Raw genomic sequence first — 21,930 nt, forward strand, 5'->3', positions numbered from 1 at the left:
GTCTTTCACAGCTCTTGTTTGGGTTGGATAGGAATAATTTGTGAACTTAGAAAAGATGGACAGGAATCACTGAAAAAAAAAAAAAAAAGGTAGTTGGAAGAACTTCTTCAAAATGTCCAAAACCAGTTTTGCACAGATAGACCCTACCCTGATAGATTATTTAAATGAACAAGGTCACCAGTGTGGACTCACCTGTAGCAGAAATGTGGGGTCCTCGATCTTCACTACCTTTATTTATTTCACCCTAAATGAAGCTAATTTATTAGCTTGACCCAGTCTCAGGTCACTAGAATGCTTTCTCATTTTCTTTCTTTCCCACAGGTTAACACTGAGTGGTTCTATACTGCAACTACAACAGCTATAAATGTTTCCTTGCCTTAAGTTCTATGCTGCTTGGATTAGAATGCTACTAGTGCTTAGCCTTGCTACAATAAAACTAGGTTTTATGCTTCTGCATTACCTAGATCTGTCTTTGATAAACATCTGAGGGAGTTGTGACCTGGCTAGCAATAGATAAATCCCTACCTAGTGACCTGCAGTGTTAACCTTCATTTTCAGATTCACTTTCATCTTCAAAATAAGTCCATGTAGTCTTAGCTTTACAGCAGTTTCATACTTTAAGATGGCCATTTGTGTCTGCTAAATAATGAACTGCACTGTCCATATGTTTGTAGTTCAACGTTTACAGCTATAGGTTGAGAGATTTGCACATGTGAAATCTGAAGTTGGAACTGAGACTGTTGTAATGACCTACAGGCAAGGGCTGCATGAACTGAGGAATGTGCATCTGGCAAAGCCGAATTTTTACAGTTCATTTGTTAGGTACAGTAAATATTTGAGCTTGAAGGCTTTGCACAACTGTTCTTAAATGCATTGTTAAAGGCATGCTTTTCTAACAAACCATCAAAATTCTTCACTCATTTTAAATTCTTCTAAAATTAAACACTGATACCCTTTAATTTGGATTTCATGTAGATCTTCCATGAATAGGTGAAACTTCAAGAAGCTATCTAAAAGCCTCCAGCCATTTAATTTTTTTTCCTATTTTCAAAACTGTTCTGCTTTATTCCTTGTGTGCCTGTGCAGAATAGCAACTTGAGTATTTGAGCAAAATTGCTCAGAATTGTTCTGAAGTACTTGATTACTTATCATCAGAAGTTCTCCAAAGCTTCATTCTGTCAGCCAGTGTTTGAAACTTAAGAATTCAGCATAATTCAAGCATCCCTTGGAAGTGTGTAGCTTTGAGTTTATTATAATGGCTAAATAAACGCTGTATCAGATAATAAAACACAAGTAGACCAAGTGTAACCTCAGGCAAGCATCCTTCATTTCAGCTGCTGCTTATATCTGCCATCTTGGAATGCTTTAAATTAAATCATAGTCCCACAGAAATTGACTAATTAAATCAATGTCTTTATATAGTAATATATTTTATAAATTAATATTCATCACCCTGGACATTTTATGATTGAGGGGAGATAAATATAAACTAAGCCAGCCTAGTAATATCCCTGCTAATTAAGTATACTCATAGAATCATCAAGATTGGAAGAGACCTTCAAGACAATCCAGCCCAACTGTCCACCCAGCTCCAGCACTGTAACCCCTAAACCACATCACCCACTACCAGATCCAAGTGCCTGCTGAACACTTCCAGGCATGGTGACTCCACCACCTCCCTGAAGGCTTGCAAGTCCTGTTTTGTTTTCTTCTACTTTTCCAGACATTGCGCTACTTTTTGGCAACACAATCTTCAACAGAAAGGCTAAATACGCGTTTATAATAAAATAGTTGTAAAAATTAGCTTTGAGTTAAGTAATTTACGTTTTTTCTCAAATTATTATGAAATGGGGAAATCCTTTTTTTTCTGAGGGGACATGCATTTTAATATACTAATGAAAATGAACTTGAATTTTATGAAATTTAATCACAAGCCTTTGGAAAAAAAAAATCTTACTTTTATTATGCTCATCAGAGATTATTTAAAGCATTACTAATTTCTGTGAGGATATCTGCCAGAGAGTTTTCCAGCCTGGGCTAAAGAAAACTTCTGCAGTTGCAGTCATGTACAGTTGTTCTCTATGCTGGCCATGTGCTGCTTGGCCACTTGCTCTCTGTGGAACTTCTTCCATGGGTGGCTTGTCCATGGTTCCTATGTGTCTAAATAATGGGGAGATGGGAGCCAATGGTTTGAATGCATAACTTGGATAAGTTCATAAGGAACTTATATCATAAGGAACTCCAGAAGCTGTGAAGATTAAGAAGGGATCCTGGACTAGACATTACAGTAAAGAATGGGATAAGAGATTAGCTGGCTGAGAAGGGAGTGACCATCCAGAAGGGTGTAATACCATGTAGGACTGAAATCTATTGGAATTCATTTGGACTAAGACAATGGAAGCAAAAACTGATGTGAGCTAATAAATCTGATAAAGATATTATGTAGGTGGAGAATAGGGACAGGCCAAGTATAGGACTGGGAAGAAACAGGGAAGAAACTGGAACCAGAATTATAGAGAGACTGATAAATGGAGACCAGGATTGGAGAGGGAGAAATTTAGATCAGAATCAGAAAAGCTAGAAATGGGAAGAGGTAGTCAAAAACCAGTTGTTAGTGTTTGCATTGTGTCTGAATAGAGCTGTGATAGGAGTCTGAGAGGCATTGAATATCCTTCCTGGACAAAGGTTGGTTCTAGGAGCAATGTTCCAGGAATGGAGATGGAGACCAGGAGTCAAGGCTGCAGTGAATGAGATTTGAGATACTGTTTTAGGCTGGAAGAAGCTGGACAAAAATTGCATTTCAAAAAATAGGAAGAATAATTTGTGGCCACTGAGAAGACTTTGCATTTGTGATAGTCACACTTCAAATGGGAAGTGTCCTGATAAAATGCTTAGTTTCTTTCTGCTACCGTTCCAGACAGGAATTTGTGGTTTGAAGGTCTGCAGTGTATTCCAGTCTGTACTAAAGCATAACAGTTGATGGTAGGCAAAGTCACATAATCAAGCTTTCCCCAGATGGCCACTAATTTAGTTTGTGGATTTCAAACTTCTGAGCTGATTGCTTCCCATTGCTTCACTTGCAGACAAGCTGAGGAGTCTCTAATACTTAAACTTAGAAAATTTCTTTGAAGTGTTAATTTCTTGGAAATTTTAGGTACTAAAAAAAATGAGATACCTGGAATTAGAGGATGCATTTCATTTTCATCTGTCAGCTCAAAGAAGGTTTCTGAAGAATAAATTGTGTTTTGTAATGGTGAAGCTTGCCATTAGAAAACCTGAGAATATTAGTAAATCTATGCACAGAATAATGTGTACTGTAAGTAATGCCTGGGGCAGTGGATAGAACAAAACAAAATAAAGCAGTCACCACATAGTTGCTCATTTCTTCAGTGCTATTTACTTAGTTCAAAACTTGGCAAGGCCAAATGCAAAACAGTTAGATATTAACATATTAAAAAAGTTGAAGCTTGCTTCCAGAAATATCTTTCTAGGAAATGGAAATGGAAGGTTAGCCAAGTCCATCCTTTCCTAAACTTGTCATAACTGTCCTTAGTTCTTCTACCTCATGTGTGAAGCTTATGGATATTGGTTCAGTCTCTTGAAGTTATTTCAGGGTTTCATTTATCCTAAACACTGGTAAATAGGTTGAGCTTTTAATTGTACTGCTGACAAATGTGAGCCATGCCAAATTTTCAAAGGCAGTGCAAAATTTAACTCTGCTCATCTATTTTCTAAGGTGATAGTGAGGTTTACCTGAGTCCTCTGAGTGTAGTTGTCAGTCTTATTGCAGAAAAATACCCAAACTGGGTAAGGTAGAGTCTATAAATAATGTGATTTTGAACTTCAGAATCTAGATATCAGGCTTTCACATGACATTTGCTTTCATCTGAACCTTTGAAGAGTTCTGGTAGTTCCTGCACTGTTGGACACAGTACAGGAGGAGCCTTTACTCTGATGCAGTTCTGACATCTGCACCTGAAACTGAAGGTTGGAATGGACCTAGAAAGTCAGAGGTCTCAGTTTTAAATACTGTGTTCATACAGGCCGTGGATGCTGGTGTACACACATGCCCTCAACACCTTAAAAGCCTTTTAAATGTCTGGGTTTTGTTTTTCTGTATTGAAGTATTTATTTCCACCTTACCTTTCTCTAGCTAACGATGGTGCAGATTAAATACTTCTCTTTCCTGCAAACCTTTTATTTTTGCTTTGCTTTACATGTTCTACCACACGGTATTTTGGTGCATTCCATAGCATCAGTGATCAGATGAAGGTTCAAAGTCATATCAATGATATAAAGGAAAAGCATATCCATGAAGTTTTTTATCTGTAGCACCTTCCTGTTGCAAAACATCCTTATAATGATCTATTTTATTTGGAAAGCAATATATTCTCTGCAGTGCACAGCTTGTTTTATCTGCCTACATTTTTATTATTTATGATGTCTGTAATGTCTAATCAAAAATTATTTGGCTTTTTTGCCTGGTACTTTTTGATAGAGAATCACTATTAATCTAGATTCCGAATCCATATGTTATTAGCATTGCTTTCACAAAATATCCATATACACTGTCAAATAATGGAAATTGTAATAACTGGTGGGACTCTAATGAGCAAAATAAGTTCTAATTACCTCATAAACCTGCTTTTATGACTGGAAGTAAAAACAAATATTGCCTGAAAGTAGTGTTAGCTTAAACCACTGGAGATATTGAAGAGACCTTAATTCCAAATATCAGGTTGCCCATATATACCAAAAGTAAGGTTCTCCATAGGTAGGAAGAAATGCAAATTAAGTTCAATGTAACAAAATAAAGCATCATACTTCTGCGTGTCCCTGACTCTCTGAAGTAAATGTCTCAAATCTTGCCTCATTTATACAGGGGTAATTTGAAATTTATGTTAAAATCAGCACAATGATAATCAAATTTAAATTCTCCATGAGGATTTCCACAGTTAAAAGTGTCAAAAACAGGATTAAATTGTTACTTGGTAGTATAATGTCCGGCATTTCTAATGGAGCAACGATACTAGAAGTAACACCTGGATATCTCAGGTGTTCCCACTTCCCACTTCTCTCCTTTCATTGTCATACTCTCAACATCCACACTGAGGAAAAAGGTGGTAGGTACATGTGCATGCTATTATGATAAAACAGTAAAGGCTGGACATGCAGTGAGTGTTGTTGATAATGGGTATTTAATACTTGTATTCCAGCAGTCCAGGACTACTTAGGTCATGCCAGGACAATAATAACAGTTGTAAAAATACACAAGCAAACCTTTCAGAAGAGACCAGTGGTTTTAAATAGAATCAAACTGTGAACAGCAGCTGCCTTGAAAATACCTCTAAACTGCTGAGTCACTGTACTTGAAAATCAGTCCTCTTTTGGACTTGTTCACCAGTCATAAAAACTGGACATCTCCAGTGATTTCTAGAATAGTTTCAGCAGTGTCATGGAAAATTAGATGCTCTGGATAGGTGAATGTTTTTTCTCTTTGTGGAGGAGGATTTATGTGAACATCTAACCTGCAGTTTCAGATCTCATATATGCTTTGGATTACCGAAATTGGATTAAAATTACATTCTGTAATTTATACTGTATGGTATTTCCTGGGTCCCCAGGATGAGGAGGAAATGAGTGAATCTGACTCCATGTTCTTAGAAGGCTAATTTATTACTTTATGATATTATTTTATTAAAGGATACTATACTAAAACAATACTAAAGAATAGAGAAAGGATAGAGACAGAAGGCTTAACAAGAATGATAATGGCAAACTCGTGACTCTCCAGAGCCTCGACACAGCTGGATGTGATTGGTCATTAAATTAAAACAATTCTCATGAAACCAGTCAAACAATGACCAGTTGGTAAACAATCTCCAGACCACATTCCAAAGCAGCAAACACAGGAGAAGCAATCAGATAATTATTGTTTTCATTCTTCTCTGAGGCTTCTCAGCTTCCCAGGAGAAGAAATCCTGGTGAAGGGATTTTTCAGAAAATATGACAGTGAGAATACTGCATCAATAATATAATCAACTATAAAACCTTACCTTTTTTTTTTTTTACCTCTAGTTTTGCAGTAAAGACTTCAAGCAAATTTTCTCAGAGTTACATATTTCTGAGAAGGCTTAAGGAACAAATTTTGTCTCCCTAGAGTACGTTACGCCAGAGATGTTGGTGAGAGGAAGATGACTGTGTTATGTGGGAGACACAATTTATGAGAACATTTTCCTTAGTGAGGAAAAGGAACCTACTGTTAGTAGTATTGATCAAGCTGATAGTCACTAGGCAACAAGTCCCAGGCAGATTTATATGGAAAATGCTGGATGTCAGAAATGCAATGTTGTTATGGAAATGATTTATTATCAGCTAAAGGGAACTTTAAGGGAGTCAAGGAACTGACAGTCTAATATAAGGCACATTTCAGGTTTTGGGGTAAAGTCTAGCAAGAATATAGCTGCTGGGTCTGTTGCTAAGTGACTGTGTCTATTTGCCTAACTTCAGGCTTCAAGTTGTGAAGTGATACTGATTTGTGGCTTTACATTCCTCATTGATAGAGAATAAACTTGGGCAGGATTCAGCTCTTTACAAGAATTAACTGCAGGAGGGATTTTATAGTTAATATATTATGATTTTTAGGCCTCTTGAGTGTATTGATTCTGCTTACAATTCTGCTCATCCTCTTCTGTATAGGAGTACATCTTTCACAGTGGAGGCAAGAGCACCTAGCTTCCTGAAAATCCTTGTCACCCAGTGAGCAATCTCCAAGCATCCTGCTTCTGAAAATAGGGATTCTAGTTGACTGGTATTCTGTATAGCACCAAAATGGTTGTTTTAGTAAACAATGAAACCTGAAGCTGGTCTTCTCTTCCGGCATAAAATCTATTTCCTAAAATAATAGTCAGGAGTCTCTGCATCCTGGGCTAAAATGCATAGTGAGAATGCCTGACATTGGCCTTTTACATGCTGGAAAATAACTACACATCTTTCACTGAGACTGCTCAGTGAGGCCTCTAGATTCTGCTGTAAAATCTGGTATAAAACAGTGAAGTATTTGTGGTCTTAGGGCATTAGTGTAGGGATACAGTGTCAGGATGCAGACCTTCATTTCCACAGCCATGTCCCGAAGTCACTTGCACCAAAGAGAATATTTTTGGATAACTGTAGCAAGTTTTCACAGGACCAAGGGGTTCACAGTTGTAAGACTTCTTTGGCCACCTGTATCCTAAAATAAATGCTGCTTTACCCTGGGTACTATTACTAAGGGTTTACAGTTCCACTGACTGGGCATCTGTAGTATTTTCACTGTGTTTAATATCTCATTAGAATCTGCATGTAATATTTGATTTTGAAATAGAAATTATACCAAGCAATTGATGATCCTAATTCAGGGACACTTTTTCTTTCTCCACTGTAAAGATTTGAAATTTTTTTAGCTACCCGTAATAATTCTTATTAAGAATTTAAGGTATCTCATTGTTCTCTTACTGCCACTGATAAGAAGGTCATGTAGTTGCAAACCTTTTAAATTTGTGTTGGACCTTGTCTAATAATCTTGGTCATGTCCCATTATCTAATATTCTTTACTATATTTTTCTACTGCATTAGGTTCTACTACCAAAAGATCTTTTCATTATTCTTCCTTATTACTCCATGTTATTAACAATATAGTAATATATTAAAATTGTGTTTAGAGCTTGTAAAGAAACAGCCTGATTCTTATCTTTTATAGACATTTGCATAGTGTTTTCATACTTGCTGGAATTACCAAGTGTTTATATTTGTTACTGTTGCTGGATCATGTAGAATTTTCCCCCACTGTTATTTAAAAGTGGTTATAGTAATGAGATCTTGGTTTTCCATGGGCTGATTATCCAAGTTGTGGATTACCTATGTGCTGTTACTTCTAGCCATTCTTAGGCTGCAGCAAAACGTGCAGGCACACTAGGAGGCATCTGCATTTGATGTGTTGTGAATTGTGGTATTTTTTCATGAAGCACTGCTTTGTCTGCTAGTGCTTAGTTTCTTCTGTTTTCCACAGTTTCCAAGTATTTGAAATTCAAATATTCCTGTGAATTATATACATTGATCTTCTTATATTTTGGAATAACTGTTTTCATTTTATAAAAGCTGGTATTCTACTCCATTATGTTTCGTGTTCTTAAGAGACGACCACTGACTATATTCTAGTGCACTGATTTACAATGTTGAACTTTATTTATATAATGTTGTTTCAAATGAAAAGGGCCTCATAATCATTAAATACATCAATTGTGAGTGGTTTGACCTGTATTGCAACACAATATGAAATCCTAAGTTCCCAATTCAAAAAGTTTCTGAAAACCCAGGGTTAAATTGATAAATGTACTGAGGTAATACGTTTTTTATTTTAAAAGTTAATACAAAATACTTGTCATTTTATCATCTTGGTGGGACCTGTTAGGCCTAGTTAGGGGATATTTGGTTGGTTTTTATTATTTCAGCAGTATGAGATGAGAGTAACTTCTTTGACATCAGTAAGTTTATCCCTCTAGCCTCACTGAGAGTAGAATATGTGTAACAACTATCCTTAATTAAGTTTTAACAATAATCCTGTTCTCCTAGTTACATGGAGAAAAGCCTGTGGTTGTGTTAGCTGGGATTGTCTTCCCTATTTAGCATTTATGTTCTTAGAATTTAAAGCAAAATAATCCCATGGCTATGCTTTTGAAGTCCATTGCTGGGAAAATGCTAGAGCTGATACCTCTACCTCCTAAATCTCTGGATTCTCTCCTGTTAAAGACTGTTCACCTAGCTTGCAGAAGGAAAACTTAGTTTGGAAAATCACAGGTGCAGTAAGTAGTAGGGATGGTAATGGCAATAAAACCTCATATGGAATTCTTCTGCATTACAGGAGTACAAACGCAAGTTAGCCAGAGTGTCCCAAGTACGGAAAGAACTCAGGTCACGCATCCAGAACCTGCCTGATCTCTCTCGACTTCCCAACGTCACGGGCAGCCACGTACACCTACCGTTTGCAGGAGACATCTACAGCGATGACTGATTCCCAAACATCCCCCCATAGCCTCTGCTTTTCTGTGGAATGAGGGGTAGGCCAGACCGATCGGTACTCTTGTAGTATTATTTTTGTATATTGTTGCAGAGTGTCAGTAAAAATACTTTAATAATTTATAAAAAATGGTTTAAAAAGTTGATTTGTTTACTATTTTATTGGTGAGTGAACATAAGGGTACATTTATAAAAGTGGCATCTCTGTCTGTTACATGGAAGAATGAATAATTATCTTTTGTAAAGATTTTAGTTGGGTGCCCTGTAAAAAACATGCTAAGATTTTTCTTATGTACCCTGTATTTAATGTAGAACAATATATAATCAAAACATACTTCTAACTTGAGACATTTCCGTTGCTAGTGGGAGAGTGAAACATGGAAATCATAGGCTTAGGTTTGCAAGAAAGCCAATGCCATTTAATGCAAAGTTAAAAGTGATCTTACTGTCTATTACATTTAAATTACCCACTCCCAAAACAATGTGGGTTTTTTTGAAGTAAATGTTAACAACCAATTTTCTATTGGAAAATATTAATCATGTTACACTGAGCAGATCTTCAAACAACTCAAAATACTACAATATTTTTGTATCATATAGAAGTCAGCATGTAGAAACCATAAAATTGACCAGTTAATTATGTTTTGAAATTGTAGCTTTTTACAGCTGCTTAGTTTCTAAATCGAGGGACCATTCATTTGCAATCTAATCCTGTTCTGGAACATCTGTTTCCATCTAAAAAGGTTAATCCCAGAAATGTGAAGCCATTTTACAGTTTTAATTAAATTGAAAGGTCATTTTCTAAACTGTCTCAGTTGCTAAATGCCCATTATTAAAATTCGACAATGTACCATCCGTACATGCAACAAAATGGTGATACAGCTGTACTGTACATCCTCTTCCACTGAGAAACCCTGGAGGCCAGCATGGGCTACCACCTCCTCACCTTCACCTGCTCCAGCAAATATTTCTAAATCTTGCTTGTCTTTGTCTCACACAACAGGAAGAGACTGTTCAGGCCTCTGTATAACTCAAACAGAAAACTATTGCCCAGTTAAAAAACTCTGTTGCATGCCATAAGTGTGGTATTTGTCAGGGAACAGCTGAATTTGTGAAGAATCCTTGTTTCCATACTATGAATCACCTTTTAAGTTCACTTAAAGATACAGATAGGCATTTAGCACATTGCCAGAAAGTTGCAGCTTTTCAGTTCACTGGAATGAGCCATGTAATCACTGAGTAATTTTAGAAATGCCTACCTGTACCTTTGGCATTTTGATGGCCTAAAAGACCTGGGCTGCAAGTGTTTTGAGTTGGATATATCATAGGACTGTTTTACGATTGCATTTTGTCCATGGTTTTGCACTTGTCAGGCATTGTTTTGTACCAGTTCAGCTCACAGTTTACAAGTTTAATACGCCTCACATGGAATCAGTTTTTTTTACAAAAAGCTGTTCTTCCTTTTCAAAACCCACAACAATTCAAAATAGTCCTGGAGTGAAATTGTTCAAGGTAGTTATCTGTCACTTGTTATTGGCTTCTACAGGGTGAATCACCAAAATAGTTGTAGGATGTGAATGGAGAATAATCACTCTCTTTAAAATACATACACTTGGACATAGGCATCTCAATCCAGTTACTTTTTCTCATGGAAGTTGCTATGAATTAGACCTCAGTTAAGTAGGGAAAAAGCCTGAAAAGATAGAAATACAAGCTGTTGACATAGAAGTCCATAGGATGCAATGTAGAATACTGATTTCCTAAAAAATTCTGACTGACAAATAGGAGTGTGCAAAATAGTTATCAGAGCTCACTACAGGTCCAAAAATTTCAGTTTTGAGTGGCAATTTTCCATTCCATATGAAAAAAAGAGCTGTGACTACATTGAATCCAGAATATTTAGTTTCTTTAATTTAAGTGTAATATGCAAAATTAAATAACACTTACTGACATCTTTTCAGTGTAGATTCTTGATAAGAAAATGTTCTGATACAATTTTAATGTTTTAAATATTTCTGTTCTAGAATGTTAAACTCACATAAATTCTTACACACGTGTATGTGCATTGCAGTTGCAGTTAAAGCTCAGTTTTGCTAAAGAATAGCACCAAATTTGTGGTAAATATTAAACCAGCTTAATCCATTAGAAATTCTAAAACAAATCATAGAACTAGAGGCATAAATAGTGAGTTCATGGTTGAATTCCATCCATAGAAAACTTAATTTATGCCCAGAGGTGATTATAAGTGCAGTGATAAGGCTTATTAGACTATGCTGAAAGATCTATATTGGATACTCAGAATCATAGGGAATTAAGCTTAAACAATCTTTTTCTGCCTGAATTGAAATTAGTTGTAATAATAAAGTTGAGTGCTGAATTTTCTTGATCTCTCAAAGGTTTTAAAAAAAACATTACATTTACTTCACTGGATCTGTTTTTCCTATTCATAACTCCTGGTGATAACATTGCTTATCTATAGGTAATGTAGAACTGATAAAAGAGTGAGGAAAACCTCAACTTTTTCTTGCTGTATATAAGTTTTAATTTTGAGAGAGTGTTATTTTCTAGATATATTTTTCCTTATTTTACTGTGAAATTGTTTACTTCAAGGAGTTTTTCATAGCTGGGGTTTTGGAAATGATCCCTCAATATTTGTTTGGAAAAGAAGGCTTGTGAAAGGCAAAGGTCACTCTTAGAGCAAGTGTCATATATTAATGGCTGAATGGTACGCTGGGTTTTTTTTATTTATATGGGAAAGGCATTGGGTATCAAGTAGTTAGGAGATTTATACTGTAACTGTAATAGTATAGCAGGAGATAGCATGGTAGAGTACAGATGCAGCCCTGTAGTGTCAAAAAATACCTCCAAATTCTCAGGTTCCAAAGCTCAATGTACGTACTTCTGACATCTCAGGAAGAAAAGAGGCTGGGTGGGGAAGGGTAGGGTGCCGAAGAGACAAAAGGGAGAACATGCCTGGGTGGAAAGGTAAAGCAAACCACATGTCAGCTTCTGTCAAAACAGAAATAAGTGTGAGACTGGGCAGCACAATGTTTTATCTGTAGGTGGGATTGTGCCACAGAACTGCTTTGGGGTGTTGCCATCCTGGGAAAGAAAATGCGTGGGCTTACCCTGCCTACCTCTTCTAATGTGGTCTGGCTCTAGGCAATGCAGAATGCCTGCCATACAAAAGGCACAATTATAAAATATCTGAATATTTTTAGTCTAATAATAAAGTCATAATAATTAGATTATTTGCTTCACTATATTGCACTTTTATTAAGCATTCTCTGAAAAAAGCAAAGATATTCCTGCAGCACTTTGCCATATGAGAATGCTTACCTTGGAGGTCACTGGGACTGCTTGTATGGATATTCTAGTGTTTGCAGACTCAAACTGTGTTTTTTGCAGAATGTTTTGAAAGATATCAGGAATACTACCCCACTTTTGTGGTTTTAAAAATAAATGTGAAGTCCTTAGTTACAAAAGTTGCCATTCTTAGAAATTATGTTTCATGACTTCTTTTGGAAATTAGACCAGCCTGCAGTAATACTAGCTTGTCTGATTCACTCTGTAATGTTTGTATTAATATATTAAAGCACCTCTGTTAATCCCTAGCAACACAACCCAAACCACATGCTTATTATGTATTTTATCCAAGTAGTCTTCTGAGTGTCAAATTGAGAGCTTTCATTATGATGAAATTACATTGCTGCTTACCTGAAGTTTCAAAAAACCCATTGTGTTAGGACTTGCACAGACTAGTTCTGCTCTCACATCTCAGTTGTAACTCAGTTTGGTCCTTTGATGATGACCCAAACACATATGTAGGAAGGATGCAGTAGCCAGCGGTGCAGATGACCATGGAGGATGTGGAAATCATACATAGGCTTGGTTGGCCCTCTGCAGAAGAGCCTTTTGAAATGTAAGGAAATAGATCTGTGGGTGTGGGGTTTTTTCAGTGGGAAAATCTGAAAACCAGCACGTCTAAAATTTGATGGTTACATTTACAAATGTTTAGGACAGTTCTGCTCATTACATTTAATCACAGTGATTATTCCTGCAAGTAAAGAAAGCAGACTCAAACATAGTGTCTGAAGTGGAATTTTTTTTTAATGAATGACCAATTTTGTCTTGGCTCCTATTTCAGTGTGTCATTTATCTTGATTAAGTAGTAAACCTCTTCCATCGTGTTATTTAGGAATCTAATTCTGACTTCATATTTACAATAGTTGAAGTATCCTACTAAGCATGATGTTTTTGTGGGAATTTGAAAAAGTTCAATAGCACTCATTACTTGTTTGCAACAGAAATAGACTTATTTGTTAAAAGCTAACAAGAAAAGTTTGAAATGTAAAGATGTTTCATTATTGTGCTTTTCTGACAGAACCTGTAATCCTTGTGTAATTTATGTCCTCAGAATTACACCTGTATGTACACTCTTTCATATTTAATAAAACATTGTTGTAAAAACATCTTTGAAAATTATTGTTCCCTGCTTGCCTTCTCAGTCTCATGGTGAGAAATGGCTTTAGTGTCAACTGCTCTCTGTACTTGGAGGTAGTCAAGGTCTCATCTCAGGGATGATGCTGAGGAAATGCTTGATACTAATTTCGAGGTTTATTACTCCCTGTATTCTGTGTGACAGTTTTTGGTGAGAAAGCAGTGTGTTAAAGGGTCTGAGGTTCTATCTCTAGAACTGTAAATTTAGTTGAGCTGATTATTTTAAGACACACTTTTGTAACATTTTCAGTGTGGTACAAGTACTGCCAGTGATACATATACCATTGCCCAGTAGAATTTGTGTGAGAAGGAAATAACTGCCACTCTCAATTCAAATGCCTCTTTGCAGGGCTGTATGCTTAATGGAGACCTTCTTGCTCTTATTTTACAAAGTCTGAAATGAGAGAAGGCATTTCCTCTCTCCAGTTGTTCTTGCAGCTCTTCAAACACAAGCCAGTAATGTGGCCTGGCAGTGGTTTGGAGGGGAGCTCAGCAAGTCTCTCACAGCCAGCAGCCTTCCGTGTTTCATCAAGTACAGGAAGGTAATGTGTCCTGAAGGGGAGAGTGCCTGACTTGAATGTATGTGTGTTGTCTGTGTTTGCATGTAAGCCTCTGATGTGTGGGTATGTATATACCTATATATATTATCTACAGAGATATGTTCATACATATGTGTGTCTGTCTTTCAACACTCCAATTCTGTGAAAGTCCAGTTAACAGAAAGAACACTCCATTAAAGGCTTAGGAGTAATATAAAAGCACTGGAGAATATTTCTACCTAGCATTTTGAAGCACACTTGTAAAACAAGAGAAGGCATACTCAATGACTTCTTTCCCTTTGTTCCCAGAATAAAGTCTAATAGCTCACAATAACAATCCCTTTTAACAACACATCTAGACATATCTGACAACTGGTAAATCCAAAGAAAAAAAGATGTTGTTTGGAGCATGACAAGGTGTTATCTCTGTTAACAAATAGTGTGCTGCAAAGGTAACACTCTTGGTGTGCAGAATGCCTACCACCCACAAAACATTTTTGGAAATGCATTGTTTAGGCAAGCTCTCCTGTGATCATGTGGATAGATCACCCATTAGCTTTCTCTGCACACTGGTTGTGCTCCCCCCTCCATGTCTTTTATCCCTTCTCTGTAGTTTTATCCAAAAAGAATGCACTCTGGAGACAGCAAAATGTTGTGTAAGAAGCACTGTAAACAAAAACAACAGGGAAATGAGCTCTAACAAACACATTAATGTTGGGACACCTTAAAACACAGCAGATGCCTGTGCTGGTTTCACATTGGCCTCATGGGAAGCACAGCAGTACCTAATGTGTGTACTTTTAATAAATTTATTGCAAAATCAGTATTTTCAAATAGTTCTGTGCAATGAACATTTTCCATCAACAAAACGAAGTATTTCTTCTGGGGAACTGGATTGTAAGTACAGCAACAGGTCAATTCATGCTAAGTTCTACACTGGAAAAGGCAACAATCCAAGGTTTGTATTTTGATTAGAGTGGCAGTTCATTTTATCCTACATGTACACAAGAGACAATGAGCAGTGAGTCCTTCAGTTATTGTGCAAGTGTACAGGAGATATAAAAAAGGCTGCATGCCAATCTCTGAGACTCTTAAGTACAGTTTACAACAAACTATTCTCCCCTGCCCTAGACTGCTTCCCAGTCCACTAAGTTATTTGGTGCTCCTATTTCTTAAGCAGTGTTCAATTGAGTGTGAAGGCACTTAAACTATTCATTAAACTAGCAAAAGAAAAGGAAAATACAGACCTTTACATCCAAGAAAGTAAATGCTTTTAACTAACTGGCTCTGTTTTTCAGGGGGAATGTGAAGCACCATGTGCAGAACTTTCACTGCAGAAATATGCAGGACGGGCTATAACCTCTTGAACAGTTACTTTATATTTCCTCTCTTATCTCTGTGCCAAACATAAAATTGATAATCTTTAATGTTGACAATTAAATGGTCCTGATGGGGCCATCATCAGCTTCCTCAAAGGATAAATCCTGGCTTTTAATTCTTGGGGCATCATAAACTGCAAAACATGTCCAAGATTCCCAAGCATATTAAATTGGCTGTCTTTACTTCTCCCTCTGGCAGACCATCACTCCCCTTAGAAACAGACCTTCCTTCTAAAAAACATGATCTATGCTTCCACAAGGTACAGGATGTTAGCCTGAGTTTTAAAGAAATCACTTTGTTGATTTACTAAAACTGGAGCAATATTTATTGCTGTAATCTTTATTACTTTGAAATAAAATGTAACTAAAGTAAAGTCAAGAAGGTTTTGAAATCTGCCTTCTCGTTTTTCTCTTTTTCTTCTAGGTCAAGCATCCGTTTTAGCTTAGAAAAGTGAAATTTGGAATTTCGGGGAGTCTTGGAAGCAGAGTTGGTTGTTGTCTGTCCAGATTCACGTGTCCTGAAAAACAAAAGATTCAAATGTCTTAGAGGAGAGAAATAAGAATTAATATAAAGTAACTGTGAAAGCACACATATATGATTTGAGTGGAAAATATCCAAGAGAAATAGTGTATTTTTATGTGCAAGTGAGCAGGCAGAAGCAATACTTTGTCATGCAAATTTTAGGCAGACATTTTGCATTAAAGACACAAATGTAACTGGGTATTTTTTGCACACAGTGGCTTTTAATGAGAGTCTTTGATTTTAAAGGTTGGAAAGTTAAAATTGATCTCCTCAACCATACCAACTAAGAAATACACTAAGTTATCAATTCAAACTTTATTAAATGACTGATCTAAAATCAACAAGATTTAATACACTCTACTTGGTAAAGGGCTGCTTTAAATAGGAAAGAAACACATACCTGGAAAGTGATGAGGGACTGTTCCCTTTAGATCCCAACCTACTGCAGCTTACAGGTGTCATTTTCTTTGCAGACTGAATTTTTACATCTGGTGTCTTCAGGCTAGATTTGATACCTGGAGTGCCACAATTTTGTGTTTTGGCTGCCAGAAAATCCCTGCTTTTACCATAGTATCTTGTTGTTTTGTTGCAAGATTTGCAAGTAACCAGCTATGGAGAGAAGAAAGGAAGTATCAAGCTGTCTTTCAGTCTTTCCACCTTTATGTTATAAAGCCATTAGAAGAATTACTCAAACTGTTCTCCAAATACCATGACACAAATTAAATATTTGCTTAAGTGAAACATGAGATACTAAAAAGTACAAAGATACACTTTGTAACTCATATTTTAATTCAGGCTTCTTAAGCCAAATACATCCTCTGGGTTTATCTAGAAATTACTCCAATTCCCTGCAAACTAATTTCAGGGGACCCATACTGCTGAATGTAACATTGTACAGTGATATACAGAGAACAACCCTGTCAAGACATAAAACAGCACCTGAACTGGGCAAATCATATTTTGAGTGCACAAGATACACTGAGTATACTGGAGTACTCCTATACATTGGGAATTTGGCTAAAAATTTTGACATTCTGTGTCATCTAAAGTCATTAGCATATTCTACCCCCCAATGAAGTTATATTGCACACTTTTCAGGGAATCTTGGGATACAATATTTAAACTACCAAACTCTCAAACCCAGTCATTCATTTTACTAAAAACAGCAAGTCTCAGTGAACAAAGCCAAGGCTTTGTATCAGAGCAAAAGTACTTTCTACAGTAAGGAGGATGTTCTAAACAAAGGGCACTTTCTCTTCTCTCTGTGTACCTCTAGGCTGCAGGGAACTTCAGCAGCACACCAGGCTGAGAGGTGCATCAGAACTGATCACATCACCCAGTCAGAGGCTGTCAGGCATTCCTGAAATCCCTCACTGCCATGGCAACTACTCATACTAAGATATATGAAAGTAATACAGCCAGACAGCTTTCTGAGGCACCAATTAGACTGACAGAAAAACAGTTCTGTGATGCTTCTGGTTAAAAATAACATACTCAAAAGACTGTCACAAAAACGTCTAAGCAGTTTTGAAAACATCTACACCAAATCATTCTTCATTTCAACGTGTGTAAATTCAGATACTTTATTAAAAATTTCACTTAGAGATGCTGAAATGAAACATTTTTAGTTAAGTGTTTTGACTTCCTCTAGACATTATATTTTGTCAGCCTAACAAACTAAAAAAAAAAGAAGAAATAGCATTAACTATTTTAGTGCTCAGGTATTGACATATTTTTAAGTTCTTCTGAATGAAATTCAGGTGGGAAACAACCATTCATGGTGACTTAGCACTGCGTGGAATATAAATGGAGGTGACCACTTTACAATGCAGGAATTACTGGATTAATCATAGCACTTCACAGCTAATTTCCATTCCCTGAAATGGATCAGCAGTTAACTCCAAAAATTTTCAAAGCCTTGAAACAGTCCCTATGTTATATGCCTTTTTATGCCAGAAGCAATCTAAAATCAAGTTCTACTTGCTAAGAAAGTTCTCAGAGGTTCAACCTGTCACATTATTACTTGCATTAATTTCCAACCACACTGGAATTTTCATTTGCACAAGTCTCAGGTATTAGATTACAGGGATCTACATTGCTAATTTTGAAAGCTGCCAGTTGCTGACAGCATTTTTAAAGACTTAAGACAAGAAACACTTAAATCATAATCCACAGGACAAATTTAAACTGAACAAAGCTCAAGTACAGCAGTCTGTAATTACATACCAAGATCAAAATATTACCCAGAGTTTAAACTGGACCTATTTAAACTGAATTTCAAACTACTCATATGAATGCACAGTGTGTCCCTAACAAACACTCTGCAGCTACACAATAAGTCTAAGAGCCCATCATCATTTCATAGGACACTGCTCTGTTCATCAGTTCCTTAAAGGGACAGTTCTTAATGTACCCTCAACATTCAGGATACCAGAAAAAAAAAAGCAAACATGTCAGCTTGAAGAATCTGAGTTGGAAGGGACCCACATGCATCACCAAATTTCAGCTCCTGGCCCAGCACAGGACATGCCAAGAATCCCAGCCTCATGTGCCTGAGAGTGTTGTCCCAATGCTTCCTGAACTCCTGTCAGCCTTGGTGCCGTCACCCCTCCCCTGGGGAGCCTGTTCCACTGCCCAACCACCCTCTGGGTGAAAAACCTTTTCAGATGTCCTTTCTGAAGCTCAACTTGGGTCTACAATTTGGGGAGAGTGCTTTTATGAAGCATCTTATTTTGGTCTGACAGCCAAAAAACTTGGTGATATATTCCTCAGTTTAAAATTTTTAATTGACTCTTACATAGTTTTTGGTTTCACAAAATTTACTCCTGTAACCGCAAGACTCTTATGCAAGAAAATTCCAAGTGTGCCAGCAACTGCTGGGCACGATAGGGTGCAGTCTCATTTATTACAACAACCATTCACATAACCTGTTTTAAAAACAGTACATACCTTGGCAACACTAGATTAAATGTTTACTATTATTCTTCCAATAGTAATTAAATGTCACATTCCTGAGTTCTTTTAGGAAAAATAACTGAGGCCTCAAGAAAAACATCAACTTGTTGAAATTACCTCTGTAGTTTAGTTTTAAAAGAGTTTCTATAAACAGTAATATTCAGACAAAAGTAAAAAATTCTATTAATACAGATGGCAATAATAATCTGATGTAGCTATGAGAGGCTAGTGAAACACATGAAGTAAAGCTTGTGTCAAAACACATTTGGTCAACAAGTGATAAACTGAAACAAAGGAACATGAGATGTTTGTGTAGCTTCTCTAACATGTGGGGTCACAAGGTATTTTTTTGACAGAAAAGCTTACTGGTCTTGTGTTCATGATCTATCCATTGTGGGAGGTAAATTTTAAAAATGTCATTTATTCATAGAAGTTATTCCAAAAAGAAAGAGTCTTATGCTCATGAAAAAGAAATGTGTGGGCTCCTCTTCTAAGAGAAAGGTTTCTGTATCTTCTCTTTTTTTGCCACTGAAAGAGGGACATGAAATTTAGGGAAATATCGTGTACATGTCAGTTTCAAATAACTGTCCTTACCAGAATGCTTCTTGACTCCCTGTACTTTCTCAAAAGCTTTGTCTGTTTCATGTTAAGCTTATGATTCTTCGCCTCTCGTTTAAGGACCTTCTCTATCTGTGGAGTCACTTTCATCTTTGGTTTGAGGCGCACTCGGTAGCTGTCAGGAACCAGGAACTGGAAGCAGTAAGGACATATCCTTTCTAATCCACGTTCATTACCTACAGATAAGTAAAGGCAAAAGGATGAAATAACTATGTTTTATAAGCAAACTTTAAAATTGTGTATTTTCAATGTAAACATTACCTAGCTATATGTTTTTCTGTTTAAGGTAACACTAGAACACAAGAGGAAGCTGAGCACCAGAATGTGCTCAGCTGAGCACAATTCAGACTAAGTTAATGCCTGGCACAAGTTTACACGATATCTAACTGTACATTTTCTTGGAAAAACGCAATTCCTTCCCAAAAATCTTTAGCACAGGAGGCTCACAATTCTGCCATGTAGGCACAATCTTCTACCAGATCAGCGATACCAAAGCCTCGGAAGGCTCTTTGCCCATTTTAAGTGTGAGAGGATGACACGACCTCAGGAACGAGAGAAACACTTTGAGGTAAATTTCAGACCCAACAAGAGGCTCGCTCCTGACATCTGCCTCATTGTCTCCTGCAGCCGGAGCCGGACTCGGGCGCCTCTCCCCCAGCCCCCGAGGGCCCCCTGGCCCTGCCTCCTGGCGAGCTCAACACCGCAGCCGGCAGCCCCGAGGCTCGGCCCTGCGGGGGCAGCGCAGGGCAAGGGGCACAGGGAGGGAACGGGCGAGCCGGCATTCATTCCCATGCTCCTGTCCTGTCCTTGCGCGGCTCTCCCGCGGCAGAAGCCTCCTCTGGAGCGCTGCGGCCTCACGGGGCGCCCGGCTCCGGAGCCCCCTCCTCCGGCCCCGGCTCCACCGCCTGCGCCCGGGTCCCTCACTCGCCTCGGGAGCTGCGGAGCGTCCACCTGCACGGGAGAGAGGGAAAGCGTCAGGGCGCGGCCGCCGGCACGGGCGGGGACATCCCGCGCTCACCGCCGGGCTCCCGCACCGCCCGGCCCGGCCCCGCCGCGGTTCCTTACAGCAGGAATCGCGCCTCTCCCGGGCACGTCTCCGCCAGCTGCTCCGCCGAAGCCAGCAGCCGCCGCCGCCCCATGGCGCTGAGCGCCCGCCCCGCCGGAAGGACGGGAAGGGAGGGAAGGGAAGGCGGGCGATGTGCAGCGCTCGGCCGAGCCCCGGCGGCTCCGCGGCCGCTGCACCAGGGTACCGGGCTGGGGCGGGCCCGGGCGAGGGCAGGGCCGGGGCCGGCGCCGGAGGGCAGCGGGGCCCGCCTGAGGGGCCGCGGGAGCCGAGCGCTCTCTGAGCGCGACACCCGCCGCCTGTGTCCCCGCAGTGTGAAAAGTTTCTCCGGTAGGAAAAGAAACTTTTACCTTAGGGAAATAAAACGTGAGGAAGAGGTGCTTTAGGTTGAAGGCGGCAGAACGCTTAGGCTGGCTCAGAGAGGTCATGGAATCTCTTTCTCTGGAGACACGCCAATCCCACCTGGATGCGTTCCTGTGTCACCTGCTCCAGGGCACCCTGGATGGATGATTTCCAGAGGTCCCTTCAAATCGTAACAATTTTGTGATTATGTGAAAAAAAAACCCAAAATCCCAAACTCCGGACGCCACGCGTTTCTCTGTGAGGGCTTGTCAGGTGAAAGATGTGCAGCAGCCGCTCCAGAAATCCGCCCGATGCTCAGCAGTGCTGAACTTCATCTGTCACACTCTCTACTGGAGGTGCCTTTTCCGTGCATTTTGGCGACTGCAGACTTTACTTTATCACTCTGCAAATGTCCTCCAATTAAAAAAAAAAACAAAAACAAAAAAAAACCAAAAAAAAAACAAAAGAAAACACCACCACCTAAAACCAACGAAAAAACCCCTACCAAAACCACAACCCCCTCCAAAAACCTCCCCTGCACCTCCCCAAAAAAGCCCCTAAACCAAACCCTGAGCCTTTCACCGTTTGATGTGTGTTTTATTAATTCCCTCAGCCCTGCTCATTTGCTAGACGTTTTTATCCTTTGATCTATTGGTAATGGTGTTCATTTAGGAGAGGTATTCAGCTGAGCAGGCTTCAATAGTCTATCAAGGAATTTAAATAAATATAATTATTTCTTATTTTCTGACATGGTGTAGCCAAGGGCTTTAAAGATAGAAAAGCAACAGGAAAAAGACATTTCAAGGCTTCCTTTAAGACAGGTTTACTGCACAGTCAATAAATCTGGACTTGTTAATTAAATGTTCATAATAGGTACAATTAGGGCCTCTGTTGAGTCTATTTTTTTAATGAAACTAATTTTTTCAGTTAACCTTTCAATGTTACATTTTCATTGCT

The 21,930-nt window shown here is 38.4% G+C and overlaps 2 protein-coding genes across 3 annotated transcripts in view; one reads left to right on the plus strand and one right to left on the minus strand.

Moving 5' to 3' along the window:
* The window catches only part of RPRD1A (regulation of nuclear pre-mRNA domain containing 1A), a 43,267-nt gene extending 29,741 nt beyond the window's left edge, over positions 1-13,526 (plus strand). Inside the window, exon 7 of the mRNA XM_058026608.1 lies at positions 8,900-13,526. Within this exon, the coding sequence (XP_057882591.1) occupies positions 8,900-9,049 (150 nt within the window). The 3' untranslated portion in view covers positions 9,050-13,526. The remainder of the gene's footprint in view (positions 1-8,899) is intronic.
* Positions 13,527-15,789: 2,263 nt separating this feature from the next.
* C1H18orf21 (chromosome 1 C18orf21 homolog) lies at positions 15,790-20,717 on the minus strand. 2 transcript variants are annotated; one of them, XM_058028206.1, is made up of 5 exons: positions 20,634-20,717; positions 20,497-20,519; positions 19,545-19,744; positions 16,396-16,604; positions 15,790-15,990 (listed from the first exon to the last, which is right to left on the minus strand). In XM_058028206.1, exons 1-5 carry the CDS (start codon positions 20,705-20,707, stop codon positions 15,837-15,839), a joined length of 660 nt encoding a protein of 219 aa, XP_057884189.1. In that variant the 5' UTR covers positions 20,708-20,717; the 3' UTR covers positions 15,790-15,836. The 2 variants fall into 2 exon arrangements, with proteins under 2 accessions (XP_057884189.1, XP_057884183.1); XM_058028200.1 differs by lacking the exons at positions 20,497-20,519; positions 20,634-20,717 and adding an exon at positions 20,150-20,483.
* Between the last annotated feature and the right edge of the window lie 1,213 nt (positions 20,718-21,930).

Source organism: Melospiza georgiana, chromosome 1 (assembly GCF_028018845.1).
Source record: "Melospiza georgiana isolate bMelGeo1 chromosome 1, bMelGeo1.pri, whole genome shotgun sequence".
Taxonomy (NCBI): domain Eukaryota; kingdom Metazoa; phylum Chordata; class Aves; order Passeriformes; family Passerellidae; genus Melospiza; species Melospiza georgiana.

Bases quoted from the DNA above. Each gene is read 5' to 3' on its own strand.
- C1H18orf21 (XM_058028200.1), bottom strand. From the start codon at position 20,360: ATGGGAATGAATGCCGGCTCGCCCGTTCCCTCCCTGTGCCCCTTGCCC. The intron at 16,605-19,544 runs GTAAGGACAGTT...TTCTCTCCATAG, and splicing joins GGGAGTCAAGAAGCATTCTG to CTGGTTACTTGCAAATCTTG. The intron at 15,991-16,395 runs GTATGTGTTTCT...TTTGTTTTTCAG, and splicing joins AGTCCCTCATCACTTTCCAG to GACACGTGAATCTGGACAGA.